The sequence below is a fragment of the Pimephales promelas genome, chromosome 14, assembly GCF_988280905.1.
Source record: "Pimephales promelas chromosome 14, fPimPro1.hap1.1, whole genome shotgun sequence".
Lineage (NCBI taxonomy): Eukaryota > Metazoa > Chordata > Actinopteri > Cypriniformes > Leuciscidae > Pimephales > Pimephales promelas.
Window position 1 is genome coordinate 28,691,516 of NC_142782.1, and position 19,028 is coordinate 28,710,543.

Sequence of the window (19,028 nt, forward strand, 5' to 3'; positions counted from 1 at the left end):
ATCGAAAAGAAATTAAGGTTTTTGATGAAAACATTCCAGGATTTTCTCCATATAATGGACTTCATTGGGAACCAAATGGTTCAAGGTCCAAATGAGAGTTTCAGTGCAGCTTCAAAGGGCTCTAAACGACACCAGACGATGAATAAGCGAAACGAGCGGTCGTTTCAAAAATAAATAAAAAAAGTTTAAGTTTTATAAGCACAAATGCTCGCCTTGCTCTGTTCTGTGATGAGCGTTCGTGACTCTCCTGTTCAAACTCGTTCATCAAAATGAACGAATCTTTTTTCGAGTCATGACTCGAAGGGTCCTAGATAAGACCCTTATTCATCGTCTGGTGTCGTTTAAAGCCCTTTGAAGCTGCACTGAAACTCTCATTTGGACCTTGAACCGTTTGGTTCCTAATGAAGTCCATTATATGGAGAAAATCCTGGAATGTTTTCATCAAAAACCTTAATTTCTTTTCGACTGAAGAAAGAAAGACGTGGGGGTGAGTAAATTATCAGCAAAAGTTTTTTTAAAAAGTGAACTACTCCTTTAAGCTGCATTATTTCTTGGAAATTTAGTTTGAAACCTGACTTTTAAAGCGGGTCCTGCACCTGTCTAAACTTCACCTTTGTTCAGTAAAACAACTTGTTTATCAGCTGTGGCAAATTGTTCTTTTGAACTGAGAAGGATTTCGGTGGGATTGTGTGCTGTCCCTGTAGTTTCATTCTGTAGAGACAAGAATAATGTCAGCACTGTTGGTAGTGTTAACTCAAACTATTAAAAATTGTTAGAATATTAAATATTAAATATTAGATAAAAACAGACTTAACCTAACCAAATTAGAAATATTGTCTTGGCAACTAACTGCACTCTAAAAAATGCTGGGTTGTTTTAACCCAACTTTGGGTCAAATATGGACTAACCCAGCCGTTGGGTTAAATTTTTACATTACATTTTTAACCCAACATTTCGGGTTTGTCCATATTTGACCCAAAATTGGGTTAAAACGACCCAGCATTTTTTAGAGTGTGAGATAAAAATAAAGTTAAATAAGAAGCTCATTCAAAATAAAAGCTCATTCAAAATATTAATAAATAGTATAAATGTAAAATAAGTAAATGAACGGCTACCATCTAACTTACCAAGTTATGACAGGTTTTTTGTTCCAAGTTCCACCGTAACAAACCAGGACCGATAGAATCCTTCTTGGTGGGTCCTGCAGTAATTCAGCACATATTCATTTGAAGGTAAAATAACATCTGTTGATGTTTTCATTTGATTGATTTAATTATTAAAGCATTAATTCACCCAAAAATGAAAATTCTGTCATCATTTACTCACCCTCATGTCGTTCCAAACCCTTAAGACTTACTTTAATCTTCAGAACACAATGAAGATATCTTTAAACGGAGCGATTTCTTTCCCTCCATTGACAGCTACTCAACCATATTGATGCTTCAAAAAGCTAGAGATCGTAAAAACTATAATCTATATGAATTGAGCGGTTTAGTCCAAATGTTCTGAAGAGACTCGATCGCTTTAGAATCAGATGAACATATTGAATTTAGTCTTTATTCACATCTAAACATTGATTCGAACATAAACAGAAGCTCAACCTGCTTGATGCGCAAGAACAAACCATTTTGTTCTTATGGTTTTATGATCTCTTTATTATATTTTTGAAGTGTCAGTGGAGGGACAGAAATGGCTCAGATTTCATTAAAATGATCTTCATTTGTGTTTTAAAGATGAACGAAAGTCTTACGGGTTTGTAACAACATGAGGCTGAGTAATTGTTGACATAATTTTCATTTTTGGGTGAACTATCCCTTTAACAACACTGTAAGTGAGTTTCTCTCACCTGTAATGTAGCTAACCACCACACCTACTAGCATGACTGCACTAGTTGACAGGGCTCCGAAGTACAGGTATGATATTGAATAGATATTTTGAAAGCTGCATGAATTTAGTTGGAAAAAGAAAACTTAACTCTTGTATTACTATATTTCACAAGTATTTAAGTCACAGAGCAGTGAAAAATGCAATTAAGGTTCATATAAAATGTGTTACAAATTTTAGAATCTTACCCATAATCCCGGGGGACTGATGATTTAGTGACTGCTGTGGTGCTGTTGAGCGTTGCATTAGTTGCTAGACAGTGATCAGCGCTAGTGTGTAAAACACCCATTATTTGTGGTGAAGGAGGATAAATTGTGCTTCCAACAGCGAGCCATAGAGACAGACAAAAACCCACAGCCACACCTGAGAAAACCCCCTATAGTGTGAGAAATAATTATTACATGGCTATCAAATGGAGGGAAAGAATAATATGGTGTACACTACAGTGATGTTTATGGAGCCTTACCGGTTTATTTGTGGCTGGAACAAACATGCCCAGCACAAACGCTCCCAGAAGTGGACCATTCACTACACCCATAACTGTGAACGAACCCTGAGGTTATTAGAGGTAAAAGACAGCTGGTTAGAGCACAGACACATAGACTGCAATACATCCTGCTTGAAATCAGTTATTCCAGTAGTTCTCACCTGAAGGACTCCCCAGTCCAGCAGGGAGGAGAGCGCAGCCATTGTAATGCAGCCGAGCCCGTACAACAGAGCTGTTTTACACATGTAGACAAACAATAATAACATTAGTCGACACTGTATTTATATTAGTAGTTCACTTTATCTATTTTATTTATTATTTATTTTTTACTCACCCCCATGTCATCCAAGATGTCCACGTCTTTCTTTCTTCAGTCGAAAAGAAATTAAGGTTTTTGATGAAAACATTCCAGGATTTTCTACATATAATGGACTTCAATGGGAACCAAACGGTTCAAGGACCAAATGAGTTTTAGTGCAGCTTCAAAGGGCTTTAAACGACACCAGATGATGAATAAGGGTCTTATCTAGGACCCTTTGAGTCATGACTCGGAAAAAGATTTGTTAATTTTGATGAATGAGTTCGAAAAGGAGAATCACGAACGCGCATCACAGGACAGAGCATGGAGAGCATTTGTGCTTATAAAACTTAAACTTTTTTATTTATTTTTTAAATGTCTGATCGTTTCACTAGATAAGACCCTTATTCATCGTCTGGTGTCGTTTACAGCCCTTTGAAGCTGCACTGAATCTCTCATTTGGACCCTGAACTTTTTGGTTCCCAATGAAGTCCATTATATGGAGAAAATCCTGGAATGTTTTCATCAAAAACCTTAATTTCTTTTTGACTGAAGAAAGAAAGCCAAGAACATCTTGGATGACATGGGGGTGAGTAAATTATCAGCAAAAGCTTTTTTAAAAGTGAACTACTCCTTTAAATAAGTGCTGTATATAAATCTCACCAATAATCTCATTTTAATGCATTACAAATCCAACATTACATTTAATTAAGATAGAATTAAAAGTAAATGTATTTTTATTAAAATCAGCATATATTAAAGGCAGCAAATAAATACAAACATTATAAAGTTATATATTTATAGTTAATTAATTTTAGAATAATGTATATAATATAACATTAAATACATAATATTATATTTATGTAAATATAATAACATTATGAAATATATTCAAATATATATATATATATATATATATAATCATGTTATATAACATTACATTTATTCTATATATATTATATTTATGTAAATATAATAAAACATTATGAAATATTTTCAAATATATATATATATATATATATATAATCATGTTATATAACATTACATTTATTCTATATATATATAGAGAGATATATATGACTTTACACTACAGGGAAGAATAAGAAGTGGCTTTTGACCGTACATAATGACTTGGAGAGTAAGAGCTGTTTTCTCTGTGAAACAGTGATTAGCCACGGCTTCATTACATCCTCCATAGTAACAGCTGCCATTGCGTTGATGCTGGTAGAGACAGTACTGTGGATAAAAAGCAGGTGGTTTACTCCATTCGTATCAGTAATGAACACCTCACTGAAGATAGTTTCAACCACCTTAAAGTTCCACTGTAGGCACAGGCTAGAAAAAGACCCGGGAAGCCTGGATGATTCCGGAAAATGTCCAAAACCAAGTACGGCATGTACTGTGAAAATAAAGATCAAGGCAGATTTTTGGTTTAAAATTGAATAGTGATTAGTATAGTTAATTCATGCATGTATTCACTTACCTGGTCAGGTGCAGATATTCTGCCAGTCTTCAGCGGGTCACAGTTGGAGTATAAAGCAAACATCACAATGCCACAGGTGGCTGCACTGCTCACAATCAGACACAGACCCACCTGATTTACCAGCAGCGCCCTGCAGAACAAGACTCACACTCAGTGGAGCTCTATCTCAGTGAGCAGTGGCAGAAAATACTGTATGTGAGTTAAATTGAATGCCAAACAAAGCTAAATTTAGTAGACTGAACTGATTTTAGACAGATTTGATTGTTTATTCGCTCACAGTTGGGCTTGTTTCTCAGTCCTGCATGATATGTAGCGCTGTACTTGGGCCTGATTGGCTCCATACATGGATAACCACACCATTGTGCCGCCCACTGTGAAACTCCAGAACGAGTACCGCCTCTGAGGGTCTATGGCAAAACTGTAACACATGAGCAATACAATAGTAAATAAACTTTTAATTCATTTGAGAATTGAACAGATTTCAAAACATTTACTGTTCATACTCATTAAAATTGATGCGGGATCCATTGTTGGCGATCTCTAAAACTCTGGCAGGCCCTCCTGCCAATATGGTGCCCTGAATGAAGATGGCAACGAACCCAGAGAGCATGACTACAATCTGAAAAACATCTGTCCAGATTACAGCCTTTATACCACCCTGCAGGAAAACGGAAACAAGCATTTACACACTCATCCAACTGTTTTACTAATTAATCATTCATATACATACACTCAAATCATATACCAAATATTCAGGCCAAAAGTTATATCCAGACTAGGGAAGATGACATCGTCACCCCTTAAAACAAAAATCCCTCCGGACATCACTTTTGGTGACTATACAGTATACACAATTTATGAGAAATATTTGGTCACAATATAATGGACTTCATTAGGAACCAAACGGTTCAAGGTCTAAATGAGAGTTTCAGTGCAGCTTCAAAGGGCTTTAAACGACACCAGACGATGAATAAGGGTCTTATCTAGGACCCTTCGAGTCATGACTCGAAAAAAGATTTGTTCATTTTGATGAACGAGTTCGAACAGGAGAGTCACGAACGCTCATCACAGAACAGAGCGAGACGAGCATTTGTGCTTATAAAACTTAAACTTTTTTATTTATTTTTGAAACGACCGCTCGTTTCGCTTATTCATCGTCTGGTGTCGTTTAAAGCCCTTTGAAGCTGCACTGAAACTCTCATTTGGACCTTGAACCGTTTGGTTCCCAATGAAGTCCATTATATGGAGAAAATCCTGGAATGTTTTCATCAAAAACCTTAATTTCTTTTCGACTGAAGAAAGAAAGACATGGACATCATGGACAAGTGAACTACTCCTTTAAAAGGGTCAAAATAGTCCACCAATTAAGCAAAGACTGTTTTGGACACCAGTCCATTTGTATTATTCAAATCAGGCAAGATTTCACAACACTGGCCTACCACTGTTGTGTAAAATGTGCAGACGAGTCCAGTTGAGAAAAGAGACGCCCACATATTTAGGCCCGTGGCTTGATTCAGAAAAGAAGAAAAGCTTGATGAGAATATGGGCAAAATCAAACACATAACTTCCATATATTCCATCAGATATCCACTGACGGATTTGTTTATTTCTCTTACCCTGATTCAAGATGACTGCAGGAGCAAAGATCACTATTCCAGTGTAGAGAAGCTACAGGAAGAACAACACAATATCAGCATTATGTATTCATTTAGACACAAATCTAAAACTAAAATAAACACATTATTATTATTATTTCAAATAGATATTTTATGCAAAGAATGCAAATTCAAGGCTTTACCGATTAGGATTCGACATTTGCTTTAATATAAATTGCATTATATATTTTTATGATTATATGAATTCATCTTACTGTGGCTACAATGAACTGCAAACTTCCCAAGAGCTGCATCCCTCTCCCAAACCTCATTCCTAAATACTGACAAGTACATTTCACACACATACACATGAAAAAACGGTGCAGTCCAAAAGTATGTACTGTAAATGCTTGTAGGGGAACATACTAAATACAGAAAAATAAAAGCCTCAAAACTGAAATTGGGAAAATGCCTTTTAATAATAATAAAAAAGCTTAATATAAGGAATTTCACCAGTGGCCTAAAATCTTTAGACTCCACATACTACAGGGAAATTACTCGTCCTCACATTCATGAAATCAATGAAATTCAATGCGAATCATGGTATGCAATTCATACATACACACACACACACACACACATATATATATAGGCTATATATGAAGAGTTCAGATGCAAAAACCTCTAAATGCCATTTGAAATTTTCTTCAGGAATGTTAATTTTTATCAAGCTTGTATATTTAAGTTCAGTAATTTCACTTAAATGGCAATGAAGATTACCTATGAATTGCCATTTAAGTGAAATTACTGAATTTAAATATACAAGCTTGATAAAAATGATTATTTTAGAAGAGAATTTCAAATGGCACTTAGAGGCTTTTGCATCTGAACTCTTCATATAGAGAGTGCACTGTGCATATATATAGAGAGAGACTATCGAGATAAATGGACCAAACCTGATGTGCGCTGGTGATTTTGAGACGATAAAACACAGGAACGAACACAACTGCAGTAATGAGGGAGTTGAGGGCTTGTCCCAGGCACATATAGAGAAACTTAAAGCCATATAAATATGCCTCAGATGGCACACCGAGCACTTGGACAGCTGACATAAAGCTGGCACAGAGCGACAGTCCAACCGGCACAGCAGAGAAACCCCTGCCCCCTGTGAAGAAGTTGTCCACATTCGAGCGACCCTGGGTGTATCGCAGAGACTGGAATAGCCCGATGGACAACGAAACCACCAGCATAGCAGCAAATACCACATAGTCCACCAAACAGAAGCCCAAGTTGTCCGAGTCCGAAGCCATAGCGCTCTCTGTTTAGACTCAGAGCCTAAATGAGTAGAGTCCTTCTCTTCAAGAGACGGTCAGCTGTAACAACAAACTCAGAAATCACAATGCATTCTCAATCGACTCCCTGTTATGTTCTCTTGACTTTCAGAGGTTAGGGCTCATGCAGTGCAAAGTGTCATTTAAGGTAAAAACAGCTTGATTTTTTTTATTTTTTACACACTATTTAAATATATATATATATATATATATATATATATATATAAAAACTTACCCTTGACCAAAACAATGCTAAATGAGTTTATATGAAAAGACCATAGGCCAGCATGTAGAGTAATCAAGTATTGGTTTAAAGATATGTTCACTGTCACTGACCGGTGTGGAAAGTGAATGAGCATTCTTTCAAATAGAGGGGGATTTATTTGTCTGGGCTGATAATTTGGATAATCGAAGGCAGTCTGATGGGAGGAGAATTGGGAATTAATATACCTGTAATATGTGGAGGGAGGAGTATGTTATGATTGACAGCAGAGTCATTTGACACCACTGATTCTTTCCTTTATTTTTGTTTAAATCTTCAAACATTTTCTTTGCTATGAAAAGCATGATGTAATATTTTGATTACTCTGACAGATTTAATAAGCACTGAACAAAAAGTATTCAGTGTATACCTATTGCTTTTTTGCATGGACATGTGATTCATTCTTTGTCATACTGTACGCCAACCATGTAAATACAATGATGTATGGGAATATTAAACATGTTAAGCAAATTAGCATAATGTGCTATTGCTTGTAAGGATACACAGTGTTGTTTAGCAGGATTGAGAAACATCTATTCTGAATGAGTTCTGTTGCTTTCTTGTTTTAGAAGTTTAAGATCACATTGAAAATCTATTATTTTCCCTTGTTAAATACATTTTTTTTGCTGTTGTTAAAAATAAAATATGTTTAAGGCAATTTTATTGTTTAATTAATATATAGGCCTATATATATATATAAATATATATATATATATATATATATATATATATATATATATATATATATATATAAAATAAATTCACATCAAATTAGTTAAAAATGGAAAGTGGGAACAGCCTGCGCAAAGCAATAATTTGAAATAAAATCGAAGATTTTCTCATGCTTTGTTTTGGTCTTTTGGACCCCATTGTTTACTGGTTAAGGAGCAATTAGACTACTAACAGAGTGACTCTGGATGTTCTCGAGTAGTATCACAGGTATTGCGATTTTTCTGTACCTGTTTGAGTAGATAAAACGGACCACAAGGATAGTGTTCGATGCAGTAAGCGTGTAGTGGACTGACCGTCGAGCCTCCAGAGGGCGCTAAATGAACCGCTTCAACTGTGGCGCAGGCGCAGCGGCTTGAGAAGAAGAGCAAACATCATCCCGGTGCAGGAAAAGGTTGGTGCTGTTACATTAAATATTAGATTTGAAGCCTGAAAATGACTTCGACTAATAAAATGAGATGTTTTAAACGCTCCCGTCTAGATCTACTTTCATTGTTCAGCTGACAGTATCCGATACAAGCTTGTACATGAATACTATCACTCTCTGAAAACAGAGTGATTAGCAAAGATGCTAACGAGAAGGTTTCTGAAAAGAAAAAGTAACTGTTACAGTTAAAATGTTCACTAAAGTGCCAGGATTTTCCCTTTGCGACACTCTATTTTAGGAAATTAGAGAATTAAATCTTCTAGCAACGAGACATGTCAGATGATAACGTGTGCTGTCAGAACATAAACAAAAGGAGCAGGTGTAAGATTTATGATAAAGTTAATTTTATATAGAGGACTATATTTATATATTTAGAATATATTTATATATACACACACACAAAGTTCTGCTAAACGTACACGATAATATATAAAAAAATTATAATATATAAATTATTATTATTATATATACCACAAATAACATTGGAATAAAGTATAAGGTAAATAAGAAAAAGTAGATGCATATTTTGCAGTTTACCTGGTTAATCTCCTTCTCTTTTGGAAGTGCTGTAAACAAAATATTTGGAGTTTAACACGCCCTAGTTAATACCAGATTATGTTAAAAGGGTAGTTCACCCAAAAATGAAAATTATGCAATCATTTACTTTCCCTCAAGTTGTTCCAAATCTGAATGAGTTTCTTTGTTATTTTCTTTGTAAGATTTTAAGAATTTTGGTAAGCAGACCGCTGACGGGTAGCCTTTGACTTTCATTGTAGGAACAAATAAATACTATAGAATTAAATAGCTACTGTGGTTACCAAAAAGGACCTTAAAAATCCCTAATCCCGAACCAGCTTCCAGAAGAGATCAGGTGTGCTCCTACAGTAGTCACATTCAAATCCAGACTCAAAACACATCTGTTTAGCTGTGCATTTACTGAATGAGCACTGTGCCGCTGTTCGTCCGACTGTTACTGCACTTCATTTTATTCTAAATAGTTTTAATTTACTGTATTTTATTTTTATCATAATTTTTATTTTTCATTATTTCTTATTTTTTATTCTAAACTGTTTTAATTATTCTGATTTCTTTTGATTATTTTAATTTCTTCTATGTAAAGCACTTTGAATTGCCATTGTGTATGAAATGTGCAATATAAATAAACTTGCCTTGCCTTATTTTATTTTACTGAGGTCTGTGCTTTACTGTGAAATGTATGAGATGCACAAAACTGAATAAGAGCCCTATAACTGGTCCTAAATAGATATTTATGATTCAGCCTCAGATCATGATTGCCATGTGTTTAATTTTAATCTTTCTCTAATTAGAATGTTTATACACTACACAATGCCATAATGCCCTTTGTGATCTCAGCACATACAGTATTCTTCCACTTTTAACTGGTCATCTTCTCTACATTATCTCCGCAGGGAAGTCCCAGGAATGCCGAAGAAATTCCAGGGTGAGAATTCCAAATCGGCCACAGCGAGGGCCAGGAAGGCTGAGGCCAAAGCAGTCGCTGATGCACAGAAACAGAAGGATCTGGAGGATGCGCTCTGGCAAGATAACGACAAACATGTCATGAAGAAAGAGCAGAGGAAGGTAGGACTGTTTTTTTTTGTTGTTGATTTAACAACGCAGGGTTCCCACAGGTCCTTGAAAGTTTGTGAATCTGAAAAAAATAATCAAGGCACTGGAAAGTTTTTAAAAATAAACATGCATATTATAAATATAGGTCCTTGATAGTGCTTGAATTTATTTTGTGCAAGAAGTTTTATGGAAAAAATGTCATACTTTGGGATTGTTTGAAATGTACCATTACTGTGAGATTAGATTTGTGTCACATCCACACCTAACTGGAAGTACATTCAATGAAATGTGTGCATACAAACAGAGTGTAGAATAAACACAAGGTGGCAGTGAAGATCTTCCTCTCTAAAGAGTGTTCCTCCAATCCACTTAAAGGGAAAGTTCACCCAAAAATTCTAAATACTATTATTACCCAATACCCAGTCGTTGCAAACCCGTAAGATTTCGTTCATCTTCGGAACGCAAATGGAAATCTTGTTGATGAAATCAGAGCTATTTCTGTCCCTTCAGCTACGCAACTACCACATTGACGCTTCAAAAAGTTCATAAAGAGATCGTAAAACCTCACTGGTTCTCGCACGTCAAGAAAACATGCTTAAGCTTCCGTTTACCACAACTGATGTGTGCGTTGATGAATGTTTATATGTGAATAAAAGCCTAAATTCAATCTGTTGTTCATCATATAAAGCGATCGAGTCTCTTTAGAAAATTTGGACTAAACCGCTCGAATTATAATGATTAGTTTTACGATATCTTTATTAACTTTTTGAAGAGTCAAAACTGAATATTTAGCATCATTACTCCAGTCTTTCTCAGTTTCACATTTTCCCTCAGAAATCATTTTAATATAATGATTTGGTGCTTAAGAAACATTGCAGTTGTGCTGCTACTTAATATTTTTGTAGAAACCGTGATAAAGAAAATCCAAAGGATTGAAAAATATATTTTTTGTCACATTCTAAATGTCAATACTGTCTTTTTATCGAGTTATTGCATCCTAGCTAAATAAAAATATTAATTCTACAACAAAAATGACTAGATAAAATTTTGATAGGTAGTGTATAAAAAAAAGACACCGTTAAGATGCTTTTTGCTCATAAAATGGTCCAATATAGTTATAGCATCTACCAGCTGGAGTGAACTGGATGCTAACCACCCAAACGTTGGCCACTTTGGACCTAATTATCTTTATGATATTGAAATGTTTCTGAGTTCTGTACTGAACGTACAGAAAATTGATTCGCCCCGTGCCCATGTTATGTTGTCTAACGTTCCCGTCATTGGCTGCTAATCTTGTATCTAAATGACACAGCTGTCTTCCTCGCTAAAGCTGCAGACATATGAGTCTGAGTAGCACACAATAGATTAATACATTGCAAGTCAGGTTTAGGGTTGCTCAGGAAATGAGGTCCCCACGAATAAAATGAAAGCTGAAGCCTACTGGGTTAAAGTAACACCATCACAGAAGCTCTGATATCCTCTATCAATTATGCCGCATATTGATGAGTGTTCGTTGTCAGTAATGGAGCATGATTTTGAGGCCTGGATGTTGTGACTTATGATATGCTTTGATTGTTTGGTTATTATGTCTCCAAAGCTGTTATGTGTCAGCAAACCAGATTGCAAGTGATCCACGTTAACACATGTAACAAAGGCTTATAGCAGGGGTGTAAAAAAGAGTGTGTTTAGCGTTCACGTCCTCGTAGAACTGGTAATTACGCATTTTCTGAAAGCTCCTACTTGTGACCACTGTACCACCTGACTGCTTCTGATTTATTTAGCATTGATAGTGTTGCCATAGAAACACATAATTCCCAATCTAATGGACGCAAACAGCTTCGAGTAGAACGCAACGCGTTGTCATCATGAAATTACGGTACATACGACATGGCATGACGCAGCACAGGTTTCAACCCTGCTCCAACACACATACCTGTAGTTTTCAAATGAGCCTTATTAGCTGGATCAGGTGAATTTAATTAGTTACTGAATTAGCATAATCTTAAATCAGTATTTCACCCAAAAAATTTGGGTCGGTACGATGCAATGCAGCTTGCAAATGTGTTAAAGGGATAGTTCACCCCAAAAAAGAAAATGTGCAGTCGTCATTTACTCACCTGTATGTTTTTCTCTTTTTCTGTGGAATAGAAAAGGTGATGTTTTGAAAAATGTTAGTTTTTTTTTCTCCAATGTTATTTTGGAGCCCATTGATTTTCAATATATGGAAACAAACTGTTTAAATATCTTCAAGAATATCTGCAGAAGGAAAGAAAGCCATACAGGTTTGAAATGGCATAGGATCATTTTATTTTTGGGTGAACTATCACTTTAAACACATTTGCAAGCTGCATTGCATCGTATTGACCCAGTTCTCTAATTGATTTGTTAAATATTTTTGGAAACAAGCTTATATCAAAGTGCTTAATAAATTGAAATCCCGTTTACCTATTTTGATATGTGTTTTGGGCTGCTATAGATTTAATATTTGAATTATTAAAAGATATTTTGGTAGTCTAAATATTTGAAAAGCAGTCTTTGCAGGCCATCGGTCCCTTTTCTCCCTTCCTGGCTCTCTCCTGCGTCTATTTCATACATTATTTAGTCAGTGTTGGCATATGTAGTGAGAGTCAGCAATACTGGCATGATGTGCCAGTCTACTTGGTAAGGCACTACGGTGAGGAGCTCCTCACACCCTGTTCCTTTCCTCCTGTTTCCTCCCATCTCTGCCATCTGATCCCCGACGTCCTATCAGACCCATGCCGCGCTGTTATCCCACTGCAGCCATTCTGCTAATTATACCCCATGTCACTCGGACCGCTTTGTGTGTTCGGGAAAGCTCACCTGCACTGGAAACACACTGATTTATCCTTTACATATTCTGAAGATCAGCAACCGGCTCGGACTATAATTTATCACCAGTAGATATGTGAGAATGTCAAGAGAGAGGAGCGTATCTTGGTTCGCTCTTAAGCGTGGCCTTCGTGCGTCTTATCTGTGTCATGCGAATGACATTTCAGCCTCTGCTCGACATCTGAAGGTGTCATCTCATTATGCGTATCTCCTTACTGTTGTGTCACCATTTCTAGGGATGTTATCAACAAGAAGGTGGCTGGGTGGTTAGGATGTGGACAGTTAAGACCATGTCGGAACCTAGTAACCATTACTTACTGCCACGCTGACACAGAGTGACTCTGAGCGGGCAGGAGGCATCTCTAATTTCTTTACTCTCCTCTGCAGTTTACACTTACATTTGCTTAATGACCATCAGGCTGCCTTGATAACATCGGTCCTGTTGTAATTTAAAAGAGTGTGTGCGTGTGTGTGTGTGTGTGTGTGTGTGTATAGGATGATAAGGAGAAGAAGCGTTTGGAGGCTCTGGAGAGGAAGAGAGAAAAGCAAAGGCTTCTTGAGGAAGAAGATGCCCAGATAAAGGGTAAACAGACAAAAGAAGCCCCCAGTAAAGTGACTCGAGCTCAGATTGAGGAGACCTTACAAAAAGGGCAAAATGTTAAGGAAATCAAGGAAACCAAGGAAAAAGGTAAGGCCAAATCCAATCCAATAACTCTGCTCCAAAATGTACAGTGCTTCCTATGTAGGCAACATAATGAAACCTCACAAGTGACTGATTTCCAGTGCTGAATATGGCGTGTACGTGTCTCACAAAAAGCCCTCCATACTGTATGGTAGATTTGACACTCATTGAATTCAGAGGAGTTTTACAATTTGAATGTTGATAAGCCAAAACCATGACATTCTAATAACCATAAAGCACACAAATTAGATAAAATATAATTGTTATTGTTTTACATTTAAAACCATGGGTTATTGTTTTACTGTTTTTTGGTTTTTTTGTCACACTATGTTATTCCAATCGTCCATGAAGGAAACCGGATTATGGAAAAAGAAACAAAATGTAGAGCAGGGACCCAATGGTTGATGATTGGATGGAGGCAGATCTGTATACAAGCTTGAGGTTGATTATAAAAAAGGGGCGGGGTTTAAGTGGAATACAGTAAATGATTGGAGAAGTCTGACATGCATCAACAGCCTTTCGCTTTTACCCGAAAATCAAAGAGTAATCATCTGAATGGGTGAATTGTTCACATTAAGATCGATAACATTGCATTAGTAAAGTAAATAGGGTGTATTATTATTTTATGCTGACATTCAACCCTATTTACAGTCACACAACAAAATAAACCGGATTGCTTGTCAAAATTCCTACCCAGACTGTTCACACCGAGCTTCTGAACAACTTATTTTTGTGTCTGTATATTGTTGAATTGTTTTGAATGTACTTTTTCCTGATCGTTTAGTCTGTGTCCTTTCAAATCTACAGAAAAAAGCCACTTGGATATGCCTCTTGAGGAGAACATCAATCGGATAGTTCCAGAAGAAGGCACGGTGGAGGCCCGAACCATAGAGGATGCCATCGCAGTTCTCAGGTATCACGCTCTCTGGAGAAATACATTTTTAGAGTGATAAGGAGACTCTTTAATTCTACAAACAAAATGCAAATATATATTAATATATTAAAAAGTCACAATTTCCATATTCTTTTGCTTTTGCTGTGACTCACCCCCATGTCATCGAAGAGGTCCATGTCATTCTTTCTTCAGTCGAAAAGAAATTAAAGTTTTTGATGAAAACATTCTAGGATATTTTCTCCATATAATGCACTTTAATGGTAACCAAACGGTTCAATGTCCATTTGATAGTTTCAGTGCAAACTGCATATTGTTCAAAGGGCTTTAAACGATTCCAGACGATGAACTGAAAATTAACTAATCTTTAGTTGTCATTTGGTTCATTCAACGAACGAAATGAACAAGTTGACTCGGAAAAAGATTTGAACGAGTTCGAACAGGAGAGTCACGAACGCATATCACAGAACAGAGCAAGGCGAGCATTTGAGCTTATAAAACTTAAACTTTGTTTTTTTTTTTTTTTTTTTTTTTAAATGAGCGATCGTTTCGCTTGATAAGACCTGTATTCATCGTCTGGAATCGTTTAAAACCCTTTGAGCAGTTTGCACTGAAACTCTCATTTGGACCTTGAACTGTTTGGTTCCCAGTAAAGTCCATTATATGGAGAAAAATCCATTAATTTCTTTTCGACTGAAGAAAGAATAACATGGATATCTTGGATGACATGGGGGTGAGTAAATTGTCAGCAAAAGTGTTTTTTAAAGTGAACTACTCCTTTAAAGAGCTGTACCACCTGACTGCTGCAGATTTATTTTGCCGTTGATAGTGTTATAGAATTCGAGTCACAAACCACTCCGAGTATAATGTTACGGGTTTCCCTCTCTTCCAAATTACAGTAGTTATGTCATGAACACAGCAAAAGCTCATTGTTTTGGTTCAGGAGTAACACTATAAGGTGTCTGCTGTTGCTCGTATGCCTAACTCTGCATAACCTTGCGGAACGCGCTGATGTCTGCGTCATCAGTGTGTGCGGAGGTACGAAAATATGTACATTTCAGACCAAATGCAATGATTGGGCGAACATTTTATGGTCCTGTTACACCTTCTACAGACGATATATACATATTTAGACCATTTAACTTAGTGATTGCTATCAGGATGTGAAGAGACTTTTAACCAGCATGACAAAAAAAATCGCCTATCCTGCCTTTAAATGTACAACAAAAGGCTTAATTATCATTTTAAGAGCTCTTCAATTTGAGGATGGAGATTAGGAATCATGACACAGCCTAATGTGATTAAACTTAAGAAGGTATGATTTAATTAATAACTGTGAGTTCAAAGTTCAAAATGCGGCACTGTTGCACGTTCTACAGGCTTGTGGTTTCAGAGCAGTTTGCATAATACCGCACATTTATAAGCGATTTTTAATGATGTACTGTTAATGATTTATAACATTTTTTACTTTATAATTTATAGATGGTTGATAGAATCCATATTTTGAATAAGCAGCTGGAAGAAGTGAAGCATATACATTTCAAAATAAGAGTCAAAGTATATTTCAGGCTTGTTTTTAATTAAAAGTCCCACATTATACATAATGTTCTGGTTATTGTTCTGATTTTTTTGCACAATAAACTGGATCTGGCATTAACTTTACGTAACGTAAGCTATCGTGGCTTCTCTCTGGGCCACCCTGTCACAGGGAGGAAAGATTTTGAACATAATTTAACCAAGATTTTATCACTATCAACACTATAATCTGTGCATTGCCTTTTCTTTAAAGCTGGATTCCAGTCTACTTTTGGTTCATGCCTCTGTTTTTTTTTGTTTTTCAGCACTAAGGAAGACCTGGATCGACACCCTGAGCGTCGTATGAAAGCCGCCTACGCTGCATTTGAAGAACAAAATATGGCACGCCTTAAAATGGAGAACCCCAATATGCGACTTTCCCAGCTAAAACAGCAGCTCAAAAAGGAGTGGACGAAGTCTCCGGAAAACCCCCTCAACCAACGCGTGGCCTCCTACAACTCCAAGTAAACCAACACAATGGCACTTAAAGACTGACCCTCGACGCAAATCCTAATGAATACAAAAAAAAAGGCGTCATGATTAATTTGGACACACACAATTAACACATGTACTGGTGATCTATTCACACCCCTCGCCTCTTACATGAACTCATAGACAAACTTGGATTATTTAACTAATTATTCAATAAATATCTCGTGATGTATGAACAGCATACAACCCAATTTGCTTATCTGCTAGACCTCGGACTGCTGGGAAGTTTTTAGTTTTGGTTTGGAGTGAATGCAGAGTGGATTCTTCTCAGCTAGCACACATGTTTTACTGCAGCAGTACCCATTTATTAATGTCTCCATCTGATATGCTGCACATGAGCTGGATTGTGGTTAACCTGAGGAAACTTTTTTTATTTTTTTTATTTAGTGTCTGTGTGAAGATGTTTAGGGTTCAGCTTTGGTTTGAAATTTACGGAGAAGAGAAAACGTGATCTGATAATTGCCCTTAGTTAAGATGATGGTAGGGATTTTATTTTATTTTTTGATTGATCTTACATGACTTCTTGTTTCGAAACTGCACTTTGGACTCTGGAACGATGTCTCCACATTCCAAAAGCGAGTGGACTAATAACCGTTGGATTCCCATACACGCGTGTCAAGTAGTGTTAACACACTCTATGCTTTCCTCTGCTTCTGGAGGAGGACAAACACTTGGAAAAAAAATAATAAAGAAGGAAGAAATAGTTCCTTTCACATTTTTTTTTCTAATTTCCTTAAAAAGAATTGGCCTCGTGTAAGGGAAAGCTTTTTATCTCTAGTTTTTTGGTCTCTCATTTCATTTATTTTTCAGGAAAAAGTTGCTGGCTGTTTTGACCAACCCGAGTTCATTTAAATTTTACAAATATTGGATTGTTGACTGCATTTGTCAAGCTGAATCATTTAATCTTCATAGTTCATACCCAAGTTATGGTAAGAAAAATACATTTAAGGGAAACTGAGAGCCACAAACCAACCTGCTGCAGTTTAATTTAGGCTAGCAAGGTTAACATACAACCCTTTAAGCATTTTATATATTAAATTATTTAACTATGAATTCAATGAAATATATTTTTTATTAATATTATTATTTATTTATTATAAAAAATTGTTTATAATAATATTTAAATGTTTAATATTTAATTTGTTAATGTTTTTTTAAAGAGTTTTTCCATTTTCCCTCGTTCGACAACGTTTGCTGCTAATGTGATACTTCGGACATACTGAAGGTAGATTTGCTTTTAATAACGGCTCTGCAGGTACACAATCGATGGACATAAACGGTCACTGACCCCTATGGGACGTTCCAGATGGAAAGGAAATTAGCCTGCAGGTTGGATAATTCCCAGTAGCCACCTTTATCCGTGGCAAGAACACTCTTTAGCACTTAAGGTAATTTATGGCCATAATGTGTCATCAAGCAGCGTCACAGTGGAAGAACTGTAGGTCATCTAGAGATTATGTCATGCGATAACCTCTCCCGTTTACTCACCTTCTATTAAACTTCTCTCCCATGCACAATGTTTTAATGAATGTGTCCTTTTCATAACTTCGACATGACTGCCTGTAAAACAATTATAATAACAACATATGAATACCTCAAGTACAACTGTGAAACAATAGCTGTTCTTAATCAACCTAAAATCTCTGAACAGGGGTGTTTAATAGCAAAGATATTACTTGCGTAAGTATGTCGTTTTATTTTTAAACCTATTTGCACATTATTAGTTGTGACCCACTGAGAGTGTTAATTAAAAAACATCCCCTTCCTGCACTCAAGGGCAATGGCTATATTTGGCTAATCTTTATTAGCAGTGCTGGTTCGACTCGTGATCATTTTATCAAGATTGTTTTGGAGACTAGGTTTCTAGAGCAAAATTCTTTGCTGAATGAGTGGTTTTGTCGTAGGATCAAATTCAATAAAAGAGCTGATAATCTGCGCAGCATGAGAAGATGAATCTAAAGGTACCCACACACCACAAGATAATCAGGCCGATTTTGGGCCCAATTCTCCCCTCCCGAATCAGATCTCCCTGTGGGGTTAGGTGTGTTAAAGAAGTAGTTCACTTTTAAAAAAAAACTTTTGCTGATAATTTGCTCACCACCATGTCATCCAAGGTACCCACTTCTTTCTTTCTTCAGTCGAAAAGATATTAAGGTTTTTGATGAAAACATTCCAGGATTTTCTCCATATAATGGACTTCATTGGGAACCAAACGGTTCAAGGTCCAAATGAGAGTTTCAGTGCAGCTTCAAAGGGCTTTAAACGACACCAGATGATGAATAAGGGTCTTATCTAGTGAAACGATCGGTCATTTCAAAGTTTTATAAGCACGAATGCTCGCCTTGCTGTGTTCATTGACTCTCCTGTTTAAACTCGTTCATCAAAATGAACAAATCTTTTTTCGAGTCATGACTCGAAGAGTCCTAGATAAGACCCTTATTCATCGTCTGG

At 36.4% G+C, this 19,028-nt stretch overlaps 2 protein-coding genes across 3 annotated transcripts; one reads left to right on the forward strand and one right to left on the reverse strand.

The window, feature by feature from the left end:
• Positions 1-445: 445 nt before the first annotated feature.
• slc5a5 (solute carrier family 5 member 5) lies at positions 446-7,434 on the reverse strand. Of its 2 annotated transcripts, XM_039664330.2 has the most exons (16): positions 7,314-7,431; positions 6,704-7,120; positions 6,023-6,088; positions 5,769-5,820; positions 5,592-5,659; positions 4,656-4,810; positions 4,430-4,570; positions 4,153-4,282; positions 3,980-4,068; positions 3,793-3,905; positions 2,533-2,603; positions 2,351-2,437; positions 2,073-2,260; positions 1,847-1,941; positions 1,128-1,201; positions 446-711 (listed from the first exon to the last, which is right to left on the reverse strand). In XM_039664330.2, exons 2-16 carry the CDS (start codon positions 7,055-7,057, stop codon positions 601-603), a joined length of 1,794 nt encoding a protein of 597 aa, XP_039520264.1. In that variant the 5' UTR covers positions 7,058-7,120; positions 7,314-7,431; the 3' UTR covers positions 446-600. The 2 variants fall into 2 exon arrangements, with proteins under 2 accessions (XP_039520264.1, XP_039520265.1); XM_039664331.2 differs by lacking the exon at positions 1,847-1,941 and having other exon boundaries at positions 590-711; positions 7,314-7,434.
• A 900-nt stretch (positions 7,435-8,334) lies between these two features.
• On the forward strand, positions 8,335-17,280 carry ccdc124 (coiled-coil domain containing 124). The gene is made up of 5 exons (XM_039664332.2): positions 8,335-8,463; positions 9,927-10,098; positions 13,432-13,624; positions 14,426-14,531; positions 16,352-17,280. Exons 2-5 carry the CDS (start codon positions 9,940-9,942, stop codon positions 16,551-16,553), a joined length of 660 nt encoding a protein of 219 aa, XP_039520266.1. The 5' UTR covers positions 8,335-8,463; positions 9,927-9,939; the 3' UTR covers positions 16,554-17,280.
• The last annotated feature ends 1,748 nt before the right edge of the window (positions 17,281-19,028 follow it).